This window comes from Scyliorhinus torazame, chromosome 2 (assembly GCF_047496885.1).
Source record: "Scyliorhinus torazame isolate Kashiwa2021f chromosome 2, sScyTor2.1, whole genome shotgun sequence".
NCBI lineage: Eukaryota > Metazoa > Chordata > Chondrichthyes > Carcharhiniformes > Scyliorhinidae > Scyliorhinus > Scyliorhinus torazame.
In genome coordinates this window covers 82060308-82082128 of record NC_092708.1, presented here as the reverse complement: position 1 = coordinate 82082128, position 21821 = coordinate 82060308, and the positions used below count along the sequence as shown (strand labels likewise).

General features: G+C 46.1%; 1 protein-coding gene across 1 annotated transcript in view; it reads right to left on the bottom strand.

Annotated features, from left to right (window-relative positions):
* LOC140388827 (extended synaptotagmin-3-like) overlaps positions 1-21821 on the bottom strand; it is a 184726-nt gene that overhangs the window by 3298 nt on the left and 159607 nt on the right. Inside the window, exons 15-22 of the mRNA XM_072473172.1 lie at positions 18723-18797; positions 17363-17449; positions 11509-11658; positions 9546-9907; positions 4842-4940; positions 3230-3361; positions 2709-2814; positions 915-964 (exon numbers count right to left, since the gene is read on the bottom strand). Of these exons, the coding sequence (XP_072329273.1) occupies positions 915-964; positions 2709-2814; positions 3230-3361; positions 4842-4940; positions 9546-9907; positions 11509-11658; positions 17363-17449; positions 18723-18797 (1061 nt within the window). The remainder of the gene's footprint in view (positions 1-914; positions 965-2708; positions 2815-3229; positions 3362-4841; positions 4941-9545; positions 9908-11508; positions 11659-17362; positions 17450-18722; positions 18798-21821) is intronic.

Genomic DNA, 21821 nt, shown 5'->3' with positions numbered 1-21821 from the left:
GTGGAACTCTTTGCTGAAGAAGGCTGTGGAGGCCAAATCACTGAGTGGCTTTACTACAGAGACAGATGGGTTCTTGATTAATAAGAGGATCAGAAGTTATGTGGACCATTTTTCACAGGCTATTTCCTTTGACCTAAAGGTATGAAGGCAATGCTGAGATTTGAATTCAGGATCAATTGTTCACAAGACAGGTGCTTTAACCAGCTAAGCCACAGCACCAATCTAAGGCAGGAGACTAGGGATGAGGAAAATATCAGCCATGATTGACTGGTAGAGCAGACTCGATGGGCCGAATGGTCTATCTCTGTTTGTTTGTCTTATAGTCCAATCAGAATGGCTTATTTCGGAGCAATGCTTTATTTTCTACTACAGATGCATCCCATTGTTAAGCCTACAACAAATTTATAAATAAGATGGCAGAAGTAGTAAGAGAGAGCTATAAATCTACTTTTTCCCTCTGGAATTATTTATAAATGTCATCAGAATGTGTTTTCCAGGATCTAATGATTAACGAGGCTGAGAAAACAGTCCAGATTTCCTGCCGCATCAACTGCACAGAGAGGCAGAAAACTGGATTGGTTGTGTATACTTTCCATGAACTAACTAAAGGAAGTAAAAAGCTAAAATATTGGGACAATATTATTCTGCACTTTTGTGCATGTGTATGTGTGTGTGCGTGTGTTGGGGAGGTGAGGGGTAACAAAATGGGTGGTGGGTCACCTTGGAGGTAAAAGTCTTTCATTTTCTGTCAAAAAGACCTTGAAGTGACGCTTGATAAGGAATCTTTTCTCTTGTTAAAGCAAAGAGAATACAATTGTACTCTTAAATGTTTCAATTGTTGTGCATGTGTATAATAATTTCTTTTAAATCTTGTTAATTACTTTAATATTTGCACACAAAAGAATACAACTTACCATTCTGTAAAACCTTGGGTTAAGTTATCATTTGGGATGTCAATCAATACCTTCAATAAAAGAAAAATAAGAAAGTTAATAATTTGGACTATAAGCTACTATTCTTTAAGAAATGTTATCAATGCAATACTTCTTGATGTGCAAATGAAAATCTTGGGGGGGTGGGGGGGGGCTGCGAATCATGGGGAACAGTTTGGGTTTCAATTTCTATTTGCTATTCAGTGACCACTGCCAATAACTGCAAGAGGACAAGGGCATTAGCCCTGTAAGCAGCACCTGTCTCACCATTCAAATACTGTAGTTTACCAAACAAAAATACTTGAGGCTAAATTATCATTCTCTGTTCGGGAATTGCGAGTTGGGCCATTTCCTGGTGTTGCATGTCTGACTTCAAAAGGTCAGCGCATTGATCTGGTATTTTGTCTCGAGAGTTGGATGAAGCCAGAGGTGTGGGCTGCCGCCGCCTCCTAAGGTAGCCATGAAGGCAGGCAGATTAGAAGGCCCGTCTCCATTTACTGGGACATTGACTCAGTTCCATTCATGGTGGTAAGGCCCTCACTGCCGCCCCCATGCCCAATCATCCAGTGTCCACCAGTTACAGAACTCTGAACCATGTAATAACACTGGCAAGTATTTTAAATGCTAACTGAACTTTAAAAATCAGACTTTCAACATCCACTTTGGAAAAAAAATTGCCCCTCTCATATCTCATAAAACTGTCGAACACAGCCCAAGAGATCCCCATGGAAAAAAACCGTAACACCACTTAAGTCTTTTCCAAATAAACACACAGTTTCAAAGGGAACCTCCAGCTTTCTTAGACAAAATAAACTATCATCCACCTTCTAAGTACCTCTTACAAATAACGGTCAAAAGGTTGCCAACTCCAGAATGGGGTTCTCCCAGGATGGGATTTGTGAACTACATCTGCAAAAAGCTGCCTGACTCCTATCAATATTGCAGCGTGTCTGAAATTCTGCAAAGCAGGCAACAAGGTTAGGAATGCAGCAAGCGGACTTACTACCTGCATCCTTATCGTGCTCTGACAAGAATTGCCAAGAACAGGAATGGGGGTGGGAATTCTCAATTTTTATTTTTAAAGCTCCTTTGCCTCTGTTCGACCTCCAGCCCTCAAAATGAAAAATGTCCAACTGCATGGGGTTCCTGAAGGCTGTGAGCATCTGCGGAACCAACCAATATGAGTGACTACTTTCTTAGTGGAAAGAATCAAAAAGAGGAAGATGCCAATAGCTACAGAAGAAGAAACTTTCAATGTTTTATTCTCTAAAATTTCTTGTACAATTCATAAACACAACCATGGATTTTCTTTAATCAAAAAAGTTCATTATACCATAGTTGCTTGCACTCATTTCATCTTTTGCTATGACAAATCTGATTTGATTAAATTGTACAATAACTGGGCCACTGTCTGTGAGGAGTTTGCACATTCTCCCCGTGTCTGCGTGGGTCTCACCCCCACAACCCAAAGATGAGCAGGGTAGGTGGATTGGCCACGCTAAATTGCCCCTTAATTGAAAAAAAAATAATTGGGTACACAACATTTAAAAAAAAAAATTGTACAATAAAAAATAATTATGTACAGAACACACTTATCCCAATTCCACTGATCAACTGGTTAACTGAACTTCATTTGCAGTAGATGCAAAATACTGGCGGTTTCCAAACCATATGTATGTTCTCAGAAGTGAACAACTGCTTGTCGTGCTGAGGACTTCCATGGATTCATTAAATGATATATTTCACATAATCCTGGTAAGTAGGGATCTCTATTACCTTGCCAAGTTCTTTCCTCTCATGGGATCCAAATGACCGGTTGTTCTTTACAGCGATATCTAATTTTCGTTTCGCAAGTTCCTCCAATGAAACTGAAAACTCAAATCTGAAAGAGGTGCAAATGAAACTGCAATTGATTAAAAAAAAAATCACTACTCAATCTATATTAAATGTAATAATTTCTAGGAATGTTCGATACATTTTTCAAGCTTCCTAACGAGTAATGTATTTGATCAGCAGGCAGAGGGGGAGGGGGAGGGCACTCTGTTGCCATTAAGGAAACGCAATCCAGCCGCCTTTTAAAAGTAAATAGATAGAGCGTTGCATGCCCCAGCTGCAAGTTGATTGTACAGTCAGTCACAAGTCCAAAATTAGTTTTAAGTGATTCAGTATATTAAAAAGTTAAAGATTACAGTAAATCTGCAAGTAAAAGCTCATACCACTCAAGCAGCGAGCTTAATTCCACAGTTTTAAAAACAGGTACAAAATATATTTCTGCCTCTGTTATTCAACCCACTTACTTTTCATCATATTGTGGATCTAGGGTCTTCTTTTTGACTTGTGTTCTTTTCCGGCCTGACCAGCTTTTGTCAGGAAGGAGGTAGAGTCGTACATATGGATCTGATCCATCATTTGAACAGGACATCAGGCTTCTGCAGTGCAAATGTCAAAACAATATATTGTATTAAATGGTGTACACAATTCGAAATTGAGTGTATCCTTGAAAATTAACTCATTTATTTCATTAAAACGATAAAAACCAATCTTTGAAAAGCCTCAAAACCTATAAATGTGCTGAAAAAGAAATATTTGTACAAATAAGCCTTCACTTATTAATATAAGTGAGTATATAATTCAAATGGCAACAGGAACAAAAATAACGAATTCAGCTGCTCAAGCCATTCTATGGCAGAGGAGGAGCTCCACTCAGGTAGCCTACTCTTGATCTTTGATGTCTTTATCGTGGTTAAAACACCTTAGGTCAGAAACATTTCAATTGACCCATCGTATTTAGCCATTTGGGAAAGCGTTTCAGATTCCCACGAGCCTTTGTTTGAACAAGTACATTCTGATTTCACTCCAAACTGGTCTATCTCTAATTTTAAGATTGTAATCCTTTGCCCTGGGTACCACACTGAAAAACAGTTTCTCTGCATCTACCCCCAAAACCTTGAAATAATTTTTATTTAGGTTTTAATTAATCCTTGAACCAGTGGTGGTGCTTCCACTGTATTGCATCTCCCAGCTCCACAGGCTGCACTGCAAAGGGGAGTCCTCTGTATATTTTGCTCATTATAAATGCCGTACAATCAAAGTGTTATATGAACTAATGTCTGACTTTTAAATGACAAAATCACATCTGTGCGTCTAGTTCAATTATTCCCCACACTCTAACTCTTCTAAAGTATACACTTGCTCTTGTGGGTGATCAATAAAGTATTGCGGGGGGCAGCACGGTGGAGCAGTGGTTAGCACTGCTGCCTCACGGTGGTGAGGACCCAGGTTCGATCCTGGCCCCGGGTCACTGTCCATGTGGAGTTGGCACATTCACCCCGTTGTCTGCGTGGGTCTCACCGCCACAATCCAAAAAGATGTGCAGGGTAGGCCACGCTAAATTGCCCCTGAATTGAAGAAAAAAAGAATTAGGTACTCTAAATTTTTTTTTTTAAGTATTGCGGGGAAATGTTCCAAAACTGATGACAAACCAGCAAAATCAACTAATGCATGATGTAAAATTAAACAAGAAGTGAATAAAAATATTCTTTAAAAACAGTTATCTAGTTTTTAGAAAAGTATCTTCTGTTGGTGTGGGGTACTTGAGCAGGCAAGGTCCCAGGACTCTTATGCACTCATATTTTAAGGGCATTTTATGAGGCATAAGATTCAGCTAGGAATGTTTAATCAACAAATTTAAAAGTTTGTTGCAGAACTATGAATACTGCTGCTATGACTTGCGCTTTCTCCCACAGAATCAACGGTTGAAAAATCTGGCCTCCAGTAAAATTGGTTGTTTGCTTGATTTATTAGGCCCCTATTCACTCAGCAAGGCTTGCAAGTTTAAGCCACTTAAACTTTGTTGGTTGTTCCATATAAGGTGTACAAACTTAACTGATTGCCAAAAAGAAATATTACCTGCAGCAGTGAACAATTATAATCAGACTCTGATGAGGGGCAGAATAACGCACTGTGAGCTGGATTTTTCCCAGAGACTCCTCATTCAGGGCCATTCCACTGGAAGACAAACAAAGACATTAATTTTCTTTTAATCCATTTTATGGGACGTGGGCATCGCTGGTTAGGCCAGAATTTATTGCCCACCCCTAGTTGCCCTTCAGAAGGTGGTGGTGAGCTGCATTCTTGAACCGTCGCTGAGGCGTAGGCACAATGCTGATAGGGAGGGAGAAGACTTCTGATACCAGAAGTTTGATCCATTGACAGTGAAGGAAAGGCAATATATTTCCATGATGTGGAGATGCCGGCGTTGGACTGGGGTGAGCACAGTAAGAAGTCTTACAACACCAGGTTAAAGTCCAACAGGTTTGTTTCGATGTCACTAGCTTTCGGAGCGCTGCTCCTTCCTCAGGTGAATGGAGAGGTATGTTCCAGAAACATATATAGACAAATTCAAAGATGCCAAACAATGCTTGGAATGCGACCATTAGCAGGTGATTAAATCTTTACAGATCCAGAGATGGGGTGACCCCAGGTTAAAGAGGTGTGAATTGCATCAAGCCAGGACAGTTGGTAGGATTTCGCAGGCCAGATGGTGGGGGATGAATGTAATGCGACATGAATCCCAGGTCCCGGTTGAGGCCGCACTCATGTGTGCGGAACTTGGCTATAAGTTTCTGCTCGGCGATTCTGCGTTGTCGCGCGTCCTGAAGGCCGCCTTGGAGAACGCTTACCCGGAGATCAGAGGCTGAACGCCCTTGACTGCTGAAGTGTTCCCCGACTGGAAGGGAACATTCCTGCCTGGTGATTGTTGCGCGATGTCCGTTCATTCGTTGTCGCAGCGTCTGCATGGTCTCGCCAATGTACCACGCTTCGGGACATCCTTTCCTGCAGCGTATGAGGTAGACAACGTTGGCCGAGTCGCACGAGTATGTACCGCGTACCTGGTGGGTGGTGTTCTCACGTGTAATAGTGGTATCCATGTCGATGATCTGGCACGTCTTGCAGAGATTGCCATGGCAGGGTTGTGTGGTGTCGTGGTCACTGTTCTGAAGACTGGGTAGTTTGCTGCAAACAATGGTTCATTTGAGGTTGCGCGGTTGTTTGAAGGCAAGTAGTGGGGGTGTGGGGATGACCTTGGCAAGATGTTCATCGTCATCAATGACGTGTTGAAGGCTCACTCCTACTGATACTGTCACGGACAGATGCATCTGTGGTAGACAGGTTAGTGAGGGTGAGGTCAAGTATGTTTTTCTCTCTTGTTGATTCCCTCACCACCTGCCCTAGTCCAGCAGTTTTGCCCTGCCATCTCTGCTTGGTACAGACATGGTGATAATGTGGCAGCACAGTAGCACAGTGGTTAGCACAGTTGCTTCCCAGCTCCAGGGTCCCAGGTTCGATTCCCACCTTGGGTCGCTGTCTGTGCGGAGTCTACACGTTCTCCCCAGGCCTGGGTTTCCTCTGGGTGCTGCGGTTTCCTCCCACAGTCCAAAGATGTTCAGGTTAGGTGGATTGGCCTTAGTGTCTAAAGAATGTTAGGTGGGGTTACAGGGATAGGGTGGAGGTATGGGCTTTGGTAAGGTGCTCTTTCCATGGGCCGATTCAGACTCGATGGGCCGAATGGCCTTCCACATTGTACATTTTATGATTCTATGATGGTGTCTGGAACGGTATCTGTTAGGTATGATTCTATGAGTATGACTATATGTCAGGCGGTTCCTTGACTGGTCTGTGAGATACCTCTCCAAATTTTGGCACAAGCCCCCAGGTATTAGTGAGGATGACTTTGCAGGGTCCACAGGGCTGTGTTTGCCTTTGTGGTTTCCAGTGCCAATGTCAAAACGGGGTGGTATGTTTACTTTGTAGTGGTTGAACACAACTGAGTGGCTTGGTTAGGCTATTTAGAAGTGAACCACATTGCTGAGGGTTTCAGGTTTCCTTCCCTAAAGGGGATTCACAAACCAGCTGGGTTTTTACAGCAATTAATGATGATTTTTCATGGTCATCATTAGACTTTTTAATTACAGATGTTTTACTGTCATGGTGGAATTTGAACCCAGGTCCCCAGAGCATTACTCTGGATCTCTGGATTACTAGTCCAGCAACAACACCACTGCACCTCACCGTAGATAAGATATTTGCTTATCTACTTCACTTCTGTAAATGGATTCAGGGGTTCCAAACCTTATTTATGCATTAGCTTAGAGTAGAGTAGTGTCTTCTCAATATTAGTAAAAATAGTTAACATTTAAAAAATAAAGGGAATTAAAGTTAATCAGCAAACTTGAATCAGATCATACTTAAAAGTAGACAGTAGCACTTAAAAAAAAATGTTCTAAGATTCCTACACTTCGTAATATGCTCTGGTTTCTGCCAGAAATGTCCATTGTATATAAGATCAGGAAAGAAATGCAGATCCAAAAGATGTGTGCCAACACATCTGACAGGAATCTGTCACTGACCTTGGCAAGCTTTCTGGGATCAGGCAACGGTTCCCTCACTGCTCTGACAATGATTGGAGCACGCACTTCTAGAAGTGCGTCTAGTGTTTGGCGTTGTAAATACGACCAAGGGTATCCTGCTTGGGGGTGTGGGGTGTTATGGAGGTATCATTTATGTGCCCTGGAAGCTTCTTCATAAGTCCTATTAAAATTCCAGTCTTCAAACCTCATCAGGCACATACATCTGGACTGCTAGGTATCCTTCAGTTATCCATAAATCAGGTCCATTAGGAAAAACTGAACAAAGAACAAAGAAAAGTACAGCACACAAACAGGCCCTTCGGCCCTCCAAGCCTACACCGACCATGCTGCCCGTCTAAACTATAATCTTCTGCACTTCCGGGGTCGGTATCCCTCCATTCCCATCCTATTCATGTATTTGTCAAGATGCCCCTTAAACGTCACTATCGTCCCTGCATCCACCACCTCCTCCGGTAGCGGGTTCCAGGCACCCACTACCCTCTGTGTAAGAAACTTGCCTCGTACATCTCCTCTAAACCTTGCCCCTCGCACCGTAAACCTATGCCCCCTAGTAATTGACCCCTCTACCCTGGGAAAAAGTTTCTGCCATCCACTCTATTGATGCCCCTCAGAATTTTGTTGACCTCCATCAGGTCACCCTTCAACCTCCGTTGTTCCAGTGAGAACAAACCAAATTTATTCAACCTTTCCTCATAGCTAATGCCCTCCATACCAGGCAACATCCTGGTAAATCTCTTCTGCACCCTCTCTAAAGCCTCCTATCCTTCTGGTAGTGTGGCGACCAGAATTGAACACTATACTCCAAGTGTGAACTGGGGCGTAAGAATTTCTGATATAGGAAATTTATTTCCATTATAATGAAGGCATTGTTTGTTTCAAAAAGGTGACGGTTCCTCTACCATTTATGGTCCACTTTAAGGCCATTTCTTGCAACACTTGTCAAACCTGCAGCAACGCATTGGAACAAATGGATTTTGGGGGAATTGGTTTGTAAATAGATCATAAAATTATTTAAAACAGATCAGAAATAATTTTAACGTATACTAGATTTTTCATAAAACATTCCTATCATTCTATTATAATAGATGATGGCGAGACTTCCACCACAAGGAAATACAGTTTTCACTGTCTCTCTTTTGGGTGAATCAATTAATTCAAATGTTTACAGATTCAGGATAGTGAGATCTTGAGCTGATTTAGTTTCTAATTTCTGGCCCATCATACTTGTCGAACTCATTAATGTCGAACTCATTCTCTGATTTTGTTTTTGTGATTAGATTGTATGGGTCTTCCTACTATAGTTGCATTTGTTACTCAAATGATTATTTCTATTTTCAAAGTCTTCTAACTTCAGGTTACAACTGGGAATATGTTGAACACACTTTTCTGGATGTAGGGACAAACGGATAAATTATGAAGTAATTATTGCGATATCAGCAGATCTTCAACTAAAGAATAAACCTATAACATTTCAGACAACCTCTGAAGCACATAGTAAGGTGAAACAAAACCCACAAGTAGATGAAGATGATAGACGATTAATTGAAAATATCAATTTTTTTCTAACTATGGCCCAGATTCAAACAATATTTACCGGAAAGGAACATTCACACCTACTAGTTTCTTTAACTTCGACAATTGTTTGTGTTAGGGTTATGTGCCAAACAAAGCAACAGATTTTAACCTTAGGTTAAGAATTGCTCTGTGATTTCTATAGCAGCTCTTGAAGAGGTGATGACCCTTAGTTTCACCTGAGGTTTCTGCCTAGTTATATCTCAAGATTTGCATCGCAAGCTACAGAATTTGTCATCTTTAAGCAATTAATTTCTGTACTTTTAAATTTCAAAACATGGCATGGTAGCACTGTGGTTAGCACTGTTGCACCAGGGTCCCAGGTTCGATTCCCGGCTTGGGTCCCTGTCTGTGCGGAGTCTGCACGTTCTCCCTGTGTCTGCGTGGGTTTCCTCCGGGTGCTCCGGTTTCCTCCCACAAGTCCCGAAAGACGTGCTGTTAGGTAATTTAGACATTCTGAATTCTCCCTCAGTATACCCAAACAGGCGCCGGAATGTGCCAACTAGGGGCTTTTCACAGTAACTTCATTGCCGTGTTAATGTAAGCCTACTTGTGACAATAAAGATTATATATAAAGCATTTTAAACACAAAATTCACTGAAGACTATACTTTTGAAGATGCTGATCTGTGTCTTGAGAATCATTGGTCGAAATGGTGAGTGACGATTCAAAAGTAGTATTTGTCATATCTCTTAAAGCATCCGAGGAACTGGATTGTCTTGGTTTTGCTGGCAGTTCTGGTTGAATTGCATCAGTACGTTTAGGCTGCCGATTACTTTCTTCTTTCTCCATTGGGTCACATACTGCAGCACTATTACCACATGTTTTTGGAACATCTGGTGATCTTGGTGTTGAGGGTGGAGTGTTCGGCTTGCTTCCAGTTTTCTTTTTCTTTATCGAAATAGGACCTTTTTTAAGGGCATTCAAGCCTGTGTAGACACTGTCAGGATCTGGTTCCTCAATGGTGAGTATCTGTGTGTATTTCACAAAGAGCAGATGTCAGCAAACAATGCACAGTTTTAAGTCTTTATAATTTCTAATACTAATCATTCTAATCATTTCATATTTATTTTTCTCAGAGGATTAGCTACCTCAGTGTGCCATGAATTAATGCATCTTGTGGTGTGGCGCTACACTATACTGACTGAAAATGTCTCCAGGGTCAGCCTCTGATTTGCATCGTCAGCCACTTTCAGCCAAGCAGCGGAGGGATAATGCTTCTCGGCTAACACTGAGAAAAAGTATCAGGCCGGATTTTGGCTTCTTATTACTGATCCATTAATCCTGTAGAAAAAATTCCAAGTGAGGACATTCCCACAGTCAAACAAATTGCAACTTCATGCATGAAATGGCCCTTGAGGTGAGATATTAGAGGACCGTTGCTCATGGAACAGTAGCTTAGTAAGAAGTCTTACAACACCAGGTTAAAGTCCAACAGATTTGTTTGGAGTCACTAGCTTTCGGGCTTAAAACAAACCTGTTGGACTTTAACCTGGTGATGTAAGACTTCTTACTTTGCCCACCCCGTCCAACGCTGGCATCTCCACATCAACAGTAGCTTAGGCAGAGGTGCAACAATGAAAAGGAAGGCAGGACACATGGAGAACAAATCATTTTAACAGAAAAAATGCATTTCTTATACAAACTATGACTTTCTGTCGGGCAGGATAATTACTTTGTAAAACTAAAGTAAGTTTAACATTTTCAGCATTAAGAAGTAATTTTGCATCAAAGCAAACAAGCCTAAAACATTTTACATTGCTAAATTAATACTGCGACCATACTACGCTTCTTAACTACTCCGCAGTTTAAAAAAAAAAATTCAACATCACAAATTTTAATGCAATTCGCTTCAGACAAGACTTTTGTAAATTGTGGACATTCTGGAACCAAGTGGGTTCATCATGGGTCACATTCTTCATCATTTTACATGAGTGATTTGAATTCACTCCAACCATGACATTGGGTTCAAAGTCTCTTCATTTTGATGGTTAAGAGTCACAGATTACATTTATTTGGAAGATCTTAATCCAATTCCACAGGACAAAACTGACCAGAATTTTGCTCCCAATCCAAATTACTGAGGGTTAGAACATCTGACTGGCAAACACATGCGGGGAGGCCGAATGTGCTCTCACTACATTCTTATGTGCTCTTTTTTAGACAATTTAAAATATATATTCTTAAAACGAATAGCACGTACAGAAAAATAGATACAGTGCATATATAATTGAATAGAAATGTTGCTCATACAATATGAATATTGTATTCATATCATACAATATGAATCTTTAATTGAGGAATTATATCACTTTGCAGAAATTCTACAGTGTTAGATGCAACATATCTTACATCAAGTATATTTAAGATAGTTAAGTCTCAGTTCATTTTGGCAATAGTTTTCAGTTTCAAAATGTTGTGGTTCTAAACATTTGACAGCATTGGATGCCGTTTCACTGTTTGATAAAATAGCCCCGTAAAGCTTTCAGGTCCATGCCACAAAAGCACATATCCATATCTCAGGAGGCAGGATGCATCGAAAGATAATAATTGGTCTGGTATATCTAACCTACCCGAAGAACCGTCTTCAATTTTATAAGGCTGTTGGGGCCTGAATGTTCGAGCGGAAACCTTTGGTCAAGGGTCATATCGGGCGCTTTCAATAAATGGTAGAAAGGAACAATCAAGATCCCAAGGGCACACTCCCGGTCTTTGTCTTTGATCTGCTCAAAATAAATTGAAATAGTAATTTGCATATATTACTGAATAAAACCGAACATTTAATAAATCCCTTTTTTTGGATGTTTTCATAACATTTTCAACACTTGATACAAAATTACAGACATACAAACAAAAGCCTTTAACAGAACACCAACCCCATACAAACAACCCCCCCACCTCCCCAAAACAACAAAAGCAAAACAGAAAAGACAAGAAACCCCCCAGCTACACACCCCTTCCCAACCCACCACCTCCAACAGCTAACAATGACCAATTCTCTGAAAACAATATAAACGGCCACCATCTGCAGTATTTGACCTTCTTGAGGTGCAAAAACTCCATCAAATCCCCGAGCCACACTAAAGCACTCAGCGGTGTTGCCAACCTGCGGCCCAACAGGATCCGTCACTGCGCCACAACGAGGCAAAGGTCAGAATATCCGCTGCTCCCACACCCGTCCACAGCTCCGGCACATCCAAAATCCCAAAAATGGCCACCGGGGGCAGGGTTCTAGCTCAATATTTAGGATCGCCGACATGGGCTGGGATTCTCCGAAATCCCGGGCAAGTGTTGACGCCAGCTTCAAAACCGGATCAACAGGCCTCCAGGCCCAGTCATTCACCCCCTTCCTCGGGGGCTAGTACGGCGGCGGAGTGCTGTGTGCTCGAAAATCGGCGCGCCACGGCTGGCGCAGGTCCGTGCATGCGTGCCACGGCTGGCGCAGGTCCGTGCATGTGCGTGGGTTGCCATCTCCGCGTCGGCCCCCGGGCAATATGGCGGAGCCCAACAGGGGCCCGGCTCGGAGGAACACAGGCTCCCCCGGAATGAGCCTGCCCGCCAATTGGTAGACCCCGATCGCGGGCCTGGCCACCGAAGAGGCCCCCATCCCCCGGAATCGGATTCCCTCGCCCCCCCACCAGGACGGCCCCCACAGCTAGAACTCTAAGGTCCCGCCGGGTGGGACCATAGGTAACCCACACCGGCGGGACTCGGCGGGCACACGGCCGTCGAGAATCGCCGCGGGGGCTGCTTTCAATGGCCCCTGAATGGCACGGCGGCGATTCTCCGGTCGCCGGAGAATTGTCGGCCCGGCGTCGGAGCGGCATGGTCTCGCACCCCCCCCGGCGATTCTCTCACCCGATGCGGGATCGGAGAATCCCAGCCATGGTGTCGAAAAGGACCTCCAGAACCCCACAGATCAAAACAGGACCAGAAGATGTGTGTGGTGTGTGGGCCCTCTCAAGCAACACTTGCACCAATTCTGCACCCCCTTGAAAAATTGACTCATCCTCGCCTTAGTGAGGTGTGCTCGAAACATTACCTTTAACTGGATAAAACTCAGTCTTGCACACGGCGAAATAGCATTCACCCAGCCCGTCAATGATTTCGGGAGACTATCCCACCTCTGCAAGTTGGCCTTAACTCTACCATCAGGCTTGTATAGTTCAACCTCCAAAGCTGTCCCCAGCCTCCCGCTACCTAGACCCCTAGGTATCGGAAACTAGTCCCTGCCAACTGAAACAGCAACCCCCTCCAATCCAGCTCCCTGCCCTGATACACCAACCACAAAATATTCACTCTTCCCTATGTTCAACTTGGAGAAGGCAACAAAATTCTGCAAAATGCCTATAATATTCCCAATAAATGACGACGGATCCCTAAAGTACAGCAACAAATCTTCAACGTATAACGACACCCTTAGGGCGATCCACCCACCCCGTTGATTTCTCTCTCGAGTGCGGTATGGCCGGTGAATGCCGGGAGAGACATCCCTCGGGCTTCCCGGCAGTCTTTACGCCTCACAGGGTCCACCCCAGGTACCGTGAGGTGCCTGAGTCAGAAACATACCCATAAGGGGCGTGACCACGGTGCGCGTCGAAGCCAGTTTAAAACCAACCTCGGCGAACGTATCCAGGATTCACCGGCCTCCCTCAAATCTCCAACCTTCAATTGGGGCGGCACGGTGGTTAGCACTGCTGCCTAGGGTGCTGAGGACCTGGGTTCAATCCCAGCCCCGGGTCACTGCCTGTGTGGAGTTTGCACATTCTCCCAGGGTCTGCGTGGGCTTCACCCCCACAACCCAAAGATGTGCAGGTTAAGTGGAATATCCATGCTAAATTGCACCTTAATTGGAAAAAAATATAATTCGGTAATCAAAATAAAATTATTTTTAAAAATTCTTTGGCCTTTCCAGCGGGCCACAGCTGTGCGCCGTTCAGCACTGGTCCATACAAATGTGGACCAGGCGGAATGGCACCCAGATAGTCTCCCAGGCTATCGGAGACCCCTGGGTGGGGAAGGGTAGCGCAGAGTGATCCCCGGCCCTCCCCCTGGAACGCGGACACCTTAACACTGCCCAGCTGGCACCCTGGCACTGACAATGTGCCCGGGTGGCACTACTAAGCTGGCAGGAGCACTGCCTGGGTGCCAGGATGGCAATGCAAGGGTATCCAGGTGCCAGGGTGGCACTGCCAAGGGCCAGGGGCAGAGCCCATGAAAGGAGCATGGTGGGGGGGGGGGGGGAGAGTTTGAAGGGTGTGGATGTGAAGGCAGGAAAGTGGGAGCCTCTGGAAAGTTGCGCGGGGGTGACGTGTGGGGGGATCCTGGAAGGGGACTCCATAGTGGGATGTCCTCACTTGGGGGGTGGTATGCCCATGTGTGTGGTGACATTGCCCTTGGCCCACAAGCTCACTTCGAGGTCGAGGTACACTTTCAAAATGACGGCCCGATCTCTGAGTTCAGCTCCCCAATGCTAAAAGAAATTCTAAGTGTGGGCTAAACCGGTGAGAAAGTCCCCAGGGCCCAAAAAAGTGATAATGGCCACAATCGTCCGGCCATGCTGCACCAGTAAAGCAGCTCGCCGCAACGCAGCGTGGCAGGTGAAGCCCAAGAGATCCCGGGATCTACCCGGCTCGTAACACCTCGTGAGATTCAACACAATCTCATGAGACATTGCAAGGGGAATCGCGCCCACAATGGGAGAGATCAGTTTTTGGCAAATCTACATGTTACAGCAAGGCAGTAAGCCTTACTCTAATGTGCAGATTCCCAAGATACCTGAGACTTTGGAATTCAACCCTTTGCCTCGGGGACCTCCAAATAGGGATCGGAGGCCCCATTTGCATGCCCTTTGGGCAGGGTGGTGCCCTGGCACTGCTGGTGCCACCTGGATACCCTGGCAGTGTAAGCCTGGCAGTGCCTGCTGGGTGCCAGACTGGCACTGCTAAGGTGCCCAGGTGGCATTGGCAGGGGCACTGCCATGGTGCCAGGTTTACACTGTCAAGGTGCCTAGCTGGCATTTTTTGCTGGGGGCCCACCCGTGTTGCATTCGGGCTGGTTGTTTTTTTTGTGGGCTTCGGCGATCGGCTTGCCATTTAGAAATGGTGTCCCGATCTCTCGCTACAACGGGGAGATCTGGCGAATAGAGCTCCCATTGTAAAAAACGGGGCTATGTGCGGCACTGGTCGCGCATTCCTGGTTTCGGCCCCTTATTCAAAGCATGTTGCATTGAATAGTCATGAGTGTCTCGGCACTGTGTGTGCTGGGAAACACACAGCTAAACGCACTCGCTCGGAAACTTTGTTCCCTTTTCGGAAGATCATGCCCTAAGTTTCATTGAATAGCGATGGGCAACTCACCAGAGAACTGGTGGGAAACTCCCTGAAAAACCCACCACAAATGAACTTAGACATTTTTTGGAAGCATTTATGCTGCCGATGTTCCACCCCACCTATAACGATTCCACACCACACATTTCAGGCCCTCAACACAATGTCCAATGGCTTGATTGCCAATGGAAACAACAAGGGAGACATCGGACACCCTTGCCTCTTATCGCAATATAACTGAAAGGACCCATGGAGCTTATGGCGTTGGTACAAACATTAGCAAACGGGGCCACATACAGCAACCACACCAATGACACAAACCCAGGACCAAACCCAAACTTCTCCCACACCGCGAACAGGTACGCCCACTCCACCCGGTCGACTGCGTTCTCAGAGTCCAATGATACAATTATCTCCAGTACCGGCCTAGCCGCAGGGGCAAGTACTACATTCAACAACTGACACAAGTTCAACAACAACCTCCGCCCCTTAACAAACCCTGTCCGATCTTTCCCTACTACCTCCAAGAGGCAAGGCTCCAAAGTTAATGTCAATACCTTGGCCACTAACTTGGCATCTACATTTAAAAGGGAGATCGGACAATATGACCCACATTCTGTGGGGTCCTTGTCCTTCTACAAGAGCAGTGAGATGGACGCTTGCCCCAGTGTCTCTTGAAGGGTTCCCCACGCAAAGGAATCCCTAAACATCTCACAACGGACCCAACTAATACAAAAACGTCATAAAAGTCCACCGGGAACCCATCTGGCCCTGGTGCCTTCCCTACCTGCATCTGTTCCAATGCTGCTTGAATCTCCTCCAGGTCCAATGATGTCCCTGGCTATCTCCTGGCACCTTAATTGGTGAGGCAAGAGATGCCTGGCCTTCTGCTCATACTCCTACACTGCCCTTTCGCTCGCCTCAATTACCGCAAGCCCTATCAATGGGCAGCAAGCCAAACCACATTTGCAGTTTTGTCCTGCATGCTAAAAGCTCCGGTGTCGGGTCCTTCAAATACCTACAATCCACCCCTAGAATCTCATCCACCAGTTATAAATCACTTATGCTATAAATTCACAAGAGGTGTGCATATACTAAAACTATTAGGCCAACATTCACTAATTCCAAAAGGTAACTTTAAATTATATATGAATTACCCAAATGTGCTTCATACTTAATGTAAATAATTCTGTTTTAAAAGGCATTATGGAGAGAGGAATTTATTAATTGAGTTGTTAATTTCCATTTAGTGGGAAGCAGGGCGTGATCAAAGGCAATGGTGCAAATTGGGCAATTGTTAACCAAAGTTGGTTCTCGGAGAGATTAGCTTGGGGACTACTGCCATTTTAAAATTTGGAAGTAAAACCAGGAATCATGCGGCAATAGAATATGTCACTGTTCGTTCAAGATGTTTGCATTTTTACATTGGATTATTGTTTGCGAGGTTAAAGTCTTTTGGTCGTTGATGTCCAGATATTACATAGGGCCAAGTTCAAAGAAGTGGAGCAAAACATGATTGACCAAGTTGTGTGTAATTGTCTGATAAAGCCGTGGTTGTAAAATGTACCATACTGAAATCTGAGGCGGGATTCTTGAGGCACTGGAGAATTGCGATTTGGCGTCAAACCAGCGCCGGTCACGATTTTGCCATCAAAACCGATTCTCTGCCCAATTGCGTTTTGTGATTCCGCTGTCGGCCGACGGAGAATCACACTCATGAAGTTTTGCTAAATGCACTAAAAGTTTGATTCCATGGTGCCTATGGTTCCCAACTGTGGGCACCCGAAGGATGCGAGGGGGAGGGTTAAAGTGGGGAAGGAATAAGGGGCCTAGAACAGGAGAAGCACCAGGGTCCATGATTGCTCTCCCTGACTCCAGGTGGCACACTTCAGACCAGGAATGTGTGCAAGCTTTCTGCTGACTACTGGGACTTCAGTAATCCAAGCAGAGTGGACCAATGGCTACGCTTCGATGTGTTGAAGCTTTCTTAAATCAATTTCCAAAATCTGAACAACTTCATGCCTGAGTCTATTAAATACAGTACTGCCCATGTTATATTCCACCCCAATTATTAATAGCAGCTTTAAATATACTTTACCTCAATGTTTAGTTGTTCGGAATGAACATTTTTGATGAAGAATACAAATGCTTGTTCCCAGATTGGTGAACTGGTATTGTAGCAAATCTGTGAATCCAAAATTATTTGTTAGATAAACAGTTCTTCATAGTGCTAATGACTAATTTCTTTAATAAAAATGCTAACTGGTGTCAGCTATTTTTTGCTGACAAAGAAAGTATTCACCTGAAATGGTGATTTATTTAATCAAGGTTTTAATAGTTAGATGTATATCTAAATTATTACAGCACAATTCATGTATATTCTCAAAAAGCATGACTTTTACACACCCTGCAGATATACACCTGTCTTGCTGTTGTTCTTTTTATTTTGTTAATTATACAGTTATAATAATAAGTTGTTGAAAACAGAAATCAAGGTCCCTCCCAGGACTACATGAAGGGGGAGTAATTCGTTTGTGTAGCAGTGCTTCTAGACTTACCTCGATTTATTGGGGCCGGCACTGCTGCAGGCCATTACCTGTGTATTCTTCAATTATATCAATGCAGAAAGTCACATGGGCTGTGCAGGTAATGGTCAGCAGCACCTCCCGTCCCTGGGGAATCGACGCAAGTCTGCTTAGCACTGTGTAACACAGGCAAATATCTCCCCCAAAGACTTTAAACCCGTGTGCACCTCCGAAGCAACTGATTTTTGATCGGAGATACAAACTCCCCATCATAGACTCTTCGAGCAGTGAGCAGTTGAAAATCAGAAGCCTTCTGAACATCAAGGCTTTCCAGTTTCCAGAATGCTGCCTCAATATGCATACTGATTTACTACGTCGATCAACACATCTGTACAAGGTGTTGGGATCTATAACCAGCAGATGTGAAGGGATCAGCTGGTGACTGTTCAAAGTACAGTCACAAAAGAAGAAATGTGGGGCCAGGGGCCCTGATCATACAAAAAATAGTGAGAACCTGGTGCTAGTCCTTGTGAGGCCTGTGCCGGGATCTCTCTCTCTCTCTCTCTCTCCCCCCCCCCCCCCCCCCCCCGACTATTTTCCTTCTGGCTCATTGTGGGAGCTGGCTGATTTTCTGCCCATTTGCAACCAACTAACTGCAATCATTTGGTGCCTACAGCTCACCAGCAGCATCTGACCAAACTATTTCTGGTTCAGGTCTCTCATCACCCAATTGTGGGTGGGAAGAATGGACATTCTTCTGACTCAAGATTCGGGTCAGAATTCTTCAATCGTCCCCATCATATCGGAGGTAGAAGCTATTCTGTAAAGTTCCATTGCACTAAAATTATATTTAGAAGTTCCGCTCATGCAATTTGCATTATCCTAGAGTGCAGTTACATATAATATACAGCTTTGAATATGGGCAACTCATACCTTGCTTTCTTGTATGTTGTTCCCTACGACAAGTTGAACAGAGCAGCTCGGTTCCAAGTTCGCCCTCTTTGTTGACTGTGTATGTAACAACAGGATAACCCTTCATTGAAGACATTCTGATGCAAATGTATGAAGAATGTTTAATGATAGTCAAGGCTATGAGTGATTGTGGTGATACACCACTGTACTTCCCTAGCATTGTACATAGTTATATATTAGTTGTGTGTAACGTGGCCCTGTAATCCTGTGTATTGTACTGTGTATTGTACTGTAGCGCTGTAGAGGTTCGGTCACCTGTATGTAACCTGACCTGGCCACGGAGAGCTCCGCCTTGGCCACTCCCCCGGGAGTTAGGTATAAGACCCAGCTTCTGAGACCTGACCCATTTTGTCTGGGGTCGCCTGTGTCGGGTAAGCTTCCTATGTAGTGTATTAAAGCCTTGGTTAAAGTCTCACATGTCTTTGTGGTTCTTGACGCTTAGCGCATCAATTTAATGTACTACAGTTATAATGGAGGCTGCTCTGAAACCCGACAAGCTCTCGCTCGACCCCCACGCTCCACGCGCGGATCACCTTTTCAACTGCTGGCTCCGGTGTTTCGAGGCCTACCTGGAAGCATCCTCCGCCTTCGCCAAAACGGACGCTGACCGACTCAACCTCCTGTGCTCACGGCTCGACTACGGGCTTTTCGACCTCATCACGGGAACAACGACCTACGCCGATGCCATCGTGAAGCTCAAAAGCCGGTATGCACGAACTGTTAATTCTATTTACGCCCGCCACCGCCTCACCTCCCGGCACCAGCAGCCTGGTGAACCCCTATCCGTGTTCGTTCGGGACCTCCGTGCCCTCTCGCTCACCTGCAACGCGCCAGCAGTCTCCGCTGAGCAGAACACTGAGGCCCTGGCGCTCGATGCCTTTGTAGCCGGCATCGCTTCCGTCCCAATTCGCCAACTCCTACTGGCACAAACTACCCTGACTCTGGACACGGCAGTCACTATGGCAGAGGCCCAACAGGCAGCCTATGACAATAATGCGCCCTACACGCCTGCCCAAACTTCCTATGCGCCTGCCCACGTTCCCTACGTGGCCGCTACCTCCCTGCCGCCCGCCCAGCAACAATCCCTGCAAGTCACGGCCCACCCAGCCACACCAGCAGTAAAAATAGTGCCTGGGCCCCAGTGTTACTTTTGTGGCCAGGCAAAACACCCCATGAAACACTGCCTTGCTAGAGGTGCTACCTGTTCAGCCTGTGGCAAGAAAGGCCATTTTGCAAACGTCTGCCGCTCCACTGCTGCCTCGGTGTCCAACACCGCGGCCTGCTACTCCTGGGTGCTGCCATCCTCCGTTCCCAGCTCGCTATTCGACACGTGCGATGCAACTTTGATTATCCCCGGCCCGGCTTCCTTCACTTCCGGTCCGCCGCACGTCACTTCCGGTCCGCCGCCGATCGTCGCTTCCGGGTCCGCCCCACCGCCGATCGTCACTTTCGGACCTGCGCACTCGACCTCTGGCCCCTCCTCCACGTGGTCTGCATGGGCGCCGCCCGGAACCCCGACTTACGTCACTTCCGGTCCACCGGCGATCGTCACTTCCGGTCCTGCGCACTCGACCGAAATGCTGCAAACAACTGAGATGCAGCCAACGACAGCAACCTGGCCTCCAACAGCAGCCTACGACGCCTGGGCGCCGCCACCTTCTTCCGCAGGCCGCTCCCCGGATCCGGCACCCTTGTCCAACAGCTCGACCATCGCATCCATCGTCCTCGACCAGGACCGACCGCATCAGCTCGCCAGATCCACCATGGAGGTTCAGGTAAATTGTTTCACTGTTACCTGCCTCTTCGACAGCGGCAGCATGGAGAGCTTCCTCCACCCGGACACCGTGCGCCGCTGCTCCCTCAAGGTACTACCCACGCGCAGGCATATTTCCATGGCCTCCAACTCCCAGTCGGCCGAGGTTTCGAGCTTCTGCGTCGTCACCCTCTCAGTGAATGGCGCGGTGTTCCAGGATTTCAAATTCATGCTCCTCCCTCACCTCTGCGCCGCCGCGATCCTCGGCCTGGACTTCCAATGCCACCTGCGCAGCCTCACCTTGCATTTTAATTGCCCCCTCCCCCCCCTCACGGTCTCCAACTCCCAGTTCTTCCCTGATCCCCCCCTGGGTCCCACCTGTAGTCTCTCCATGCTCAGGATCCCCCCCCCTTCACTGTTTGCTAATCTCACCCCCGACTGCAAGCGTTTTGGTAACGCTACCAAAAGTCGGCGTTACAGTTTTGGGGACCGCCAATTCATTCGAGCGGAGATTAAGCGCCTTCTCTCGGAAAAGATCATTGCTCACAGCACCAGCCCCTGGCGAGCCCAAGTGGTGGTAGTCAAGTCTAGCGAGAAACACCGCATGGTCATTGACTACAGTCAGACCATCAACCGGTACACGCTGCTTGATGCGTATCCCCTCCCCCGCATATCTGACATGGTCAACCAGATTGCACAGTACCGGGTGTTCTCCACCATAGACTTGAAATCCGCCTACCACCAGCTCCCTATCCGCCCGGAGGACCGTAACTTCACGGCCTTCGAGGCGGACGGCCGCCTCTACCACTTCCTTAGGGTACCCTTTGGCGTCACCAATGGACTCTCGGTCTTCCAACGGGAGATGGACCGAATGGTGGACCAGAACAGACTGCGGACTACCTTCCCGTATCTGGACAACGTCACCATCTGCGGCCACAACCAGCAGGACCATGACATCAACCTCACTAAATTCCTCCAAACTGCCAAATGTCTCAATCTCACGTACAATGAGGCAAAATGTGTTTTCGGCACCACCCGCCTCGCCATACTCGGCTACGTGGTGGAGAACGGTGTCCTCGGTCCCGATCCCGATTGTCTGTGCCCCCTTCTCGAACTCCCCATTCCCACCTGCCCCAAACAACTGAGGCGATGCCTCGGGTTCTTTGCCTACTATGCCCAGTGGGTGCCCGAGTACGCTGACAAGGCCCGACCCCTCCTCCGGTCCCCCTCATTTCCCCTCCCGCCCGAGGCCTGCCAGGCCTTCCACCTCCTAAAAACCGCTATCGCCAAAGCCGCCATGCATGCGG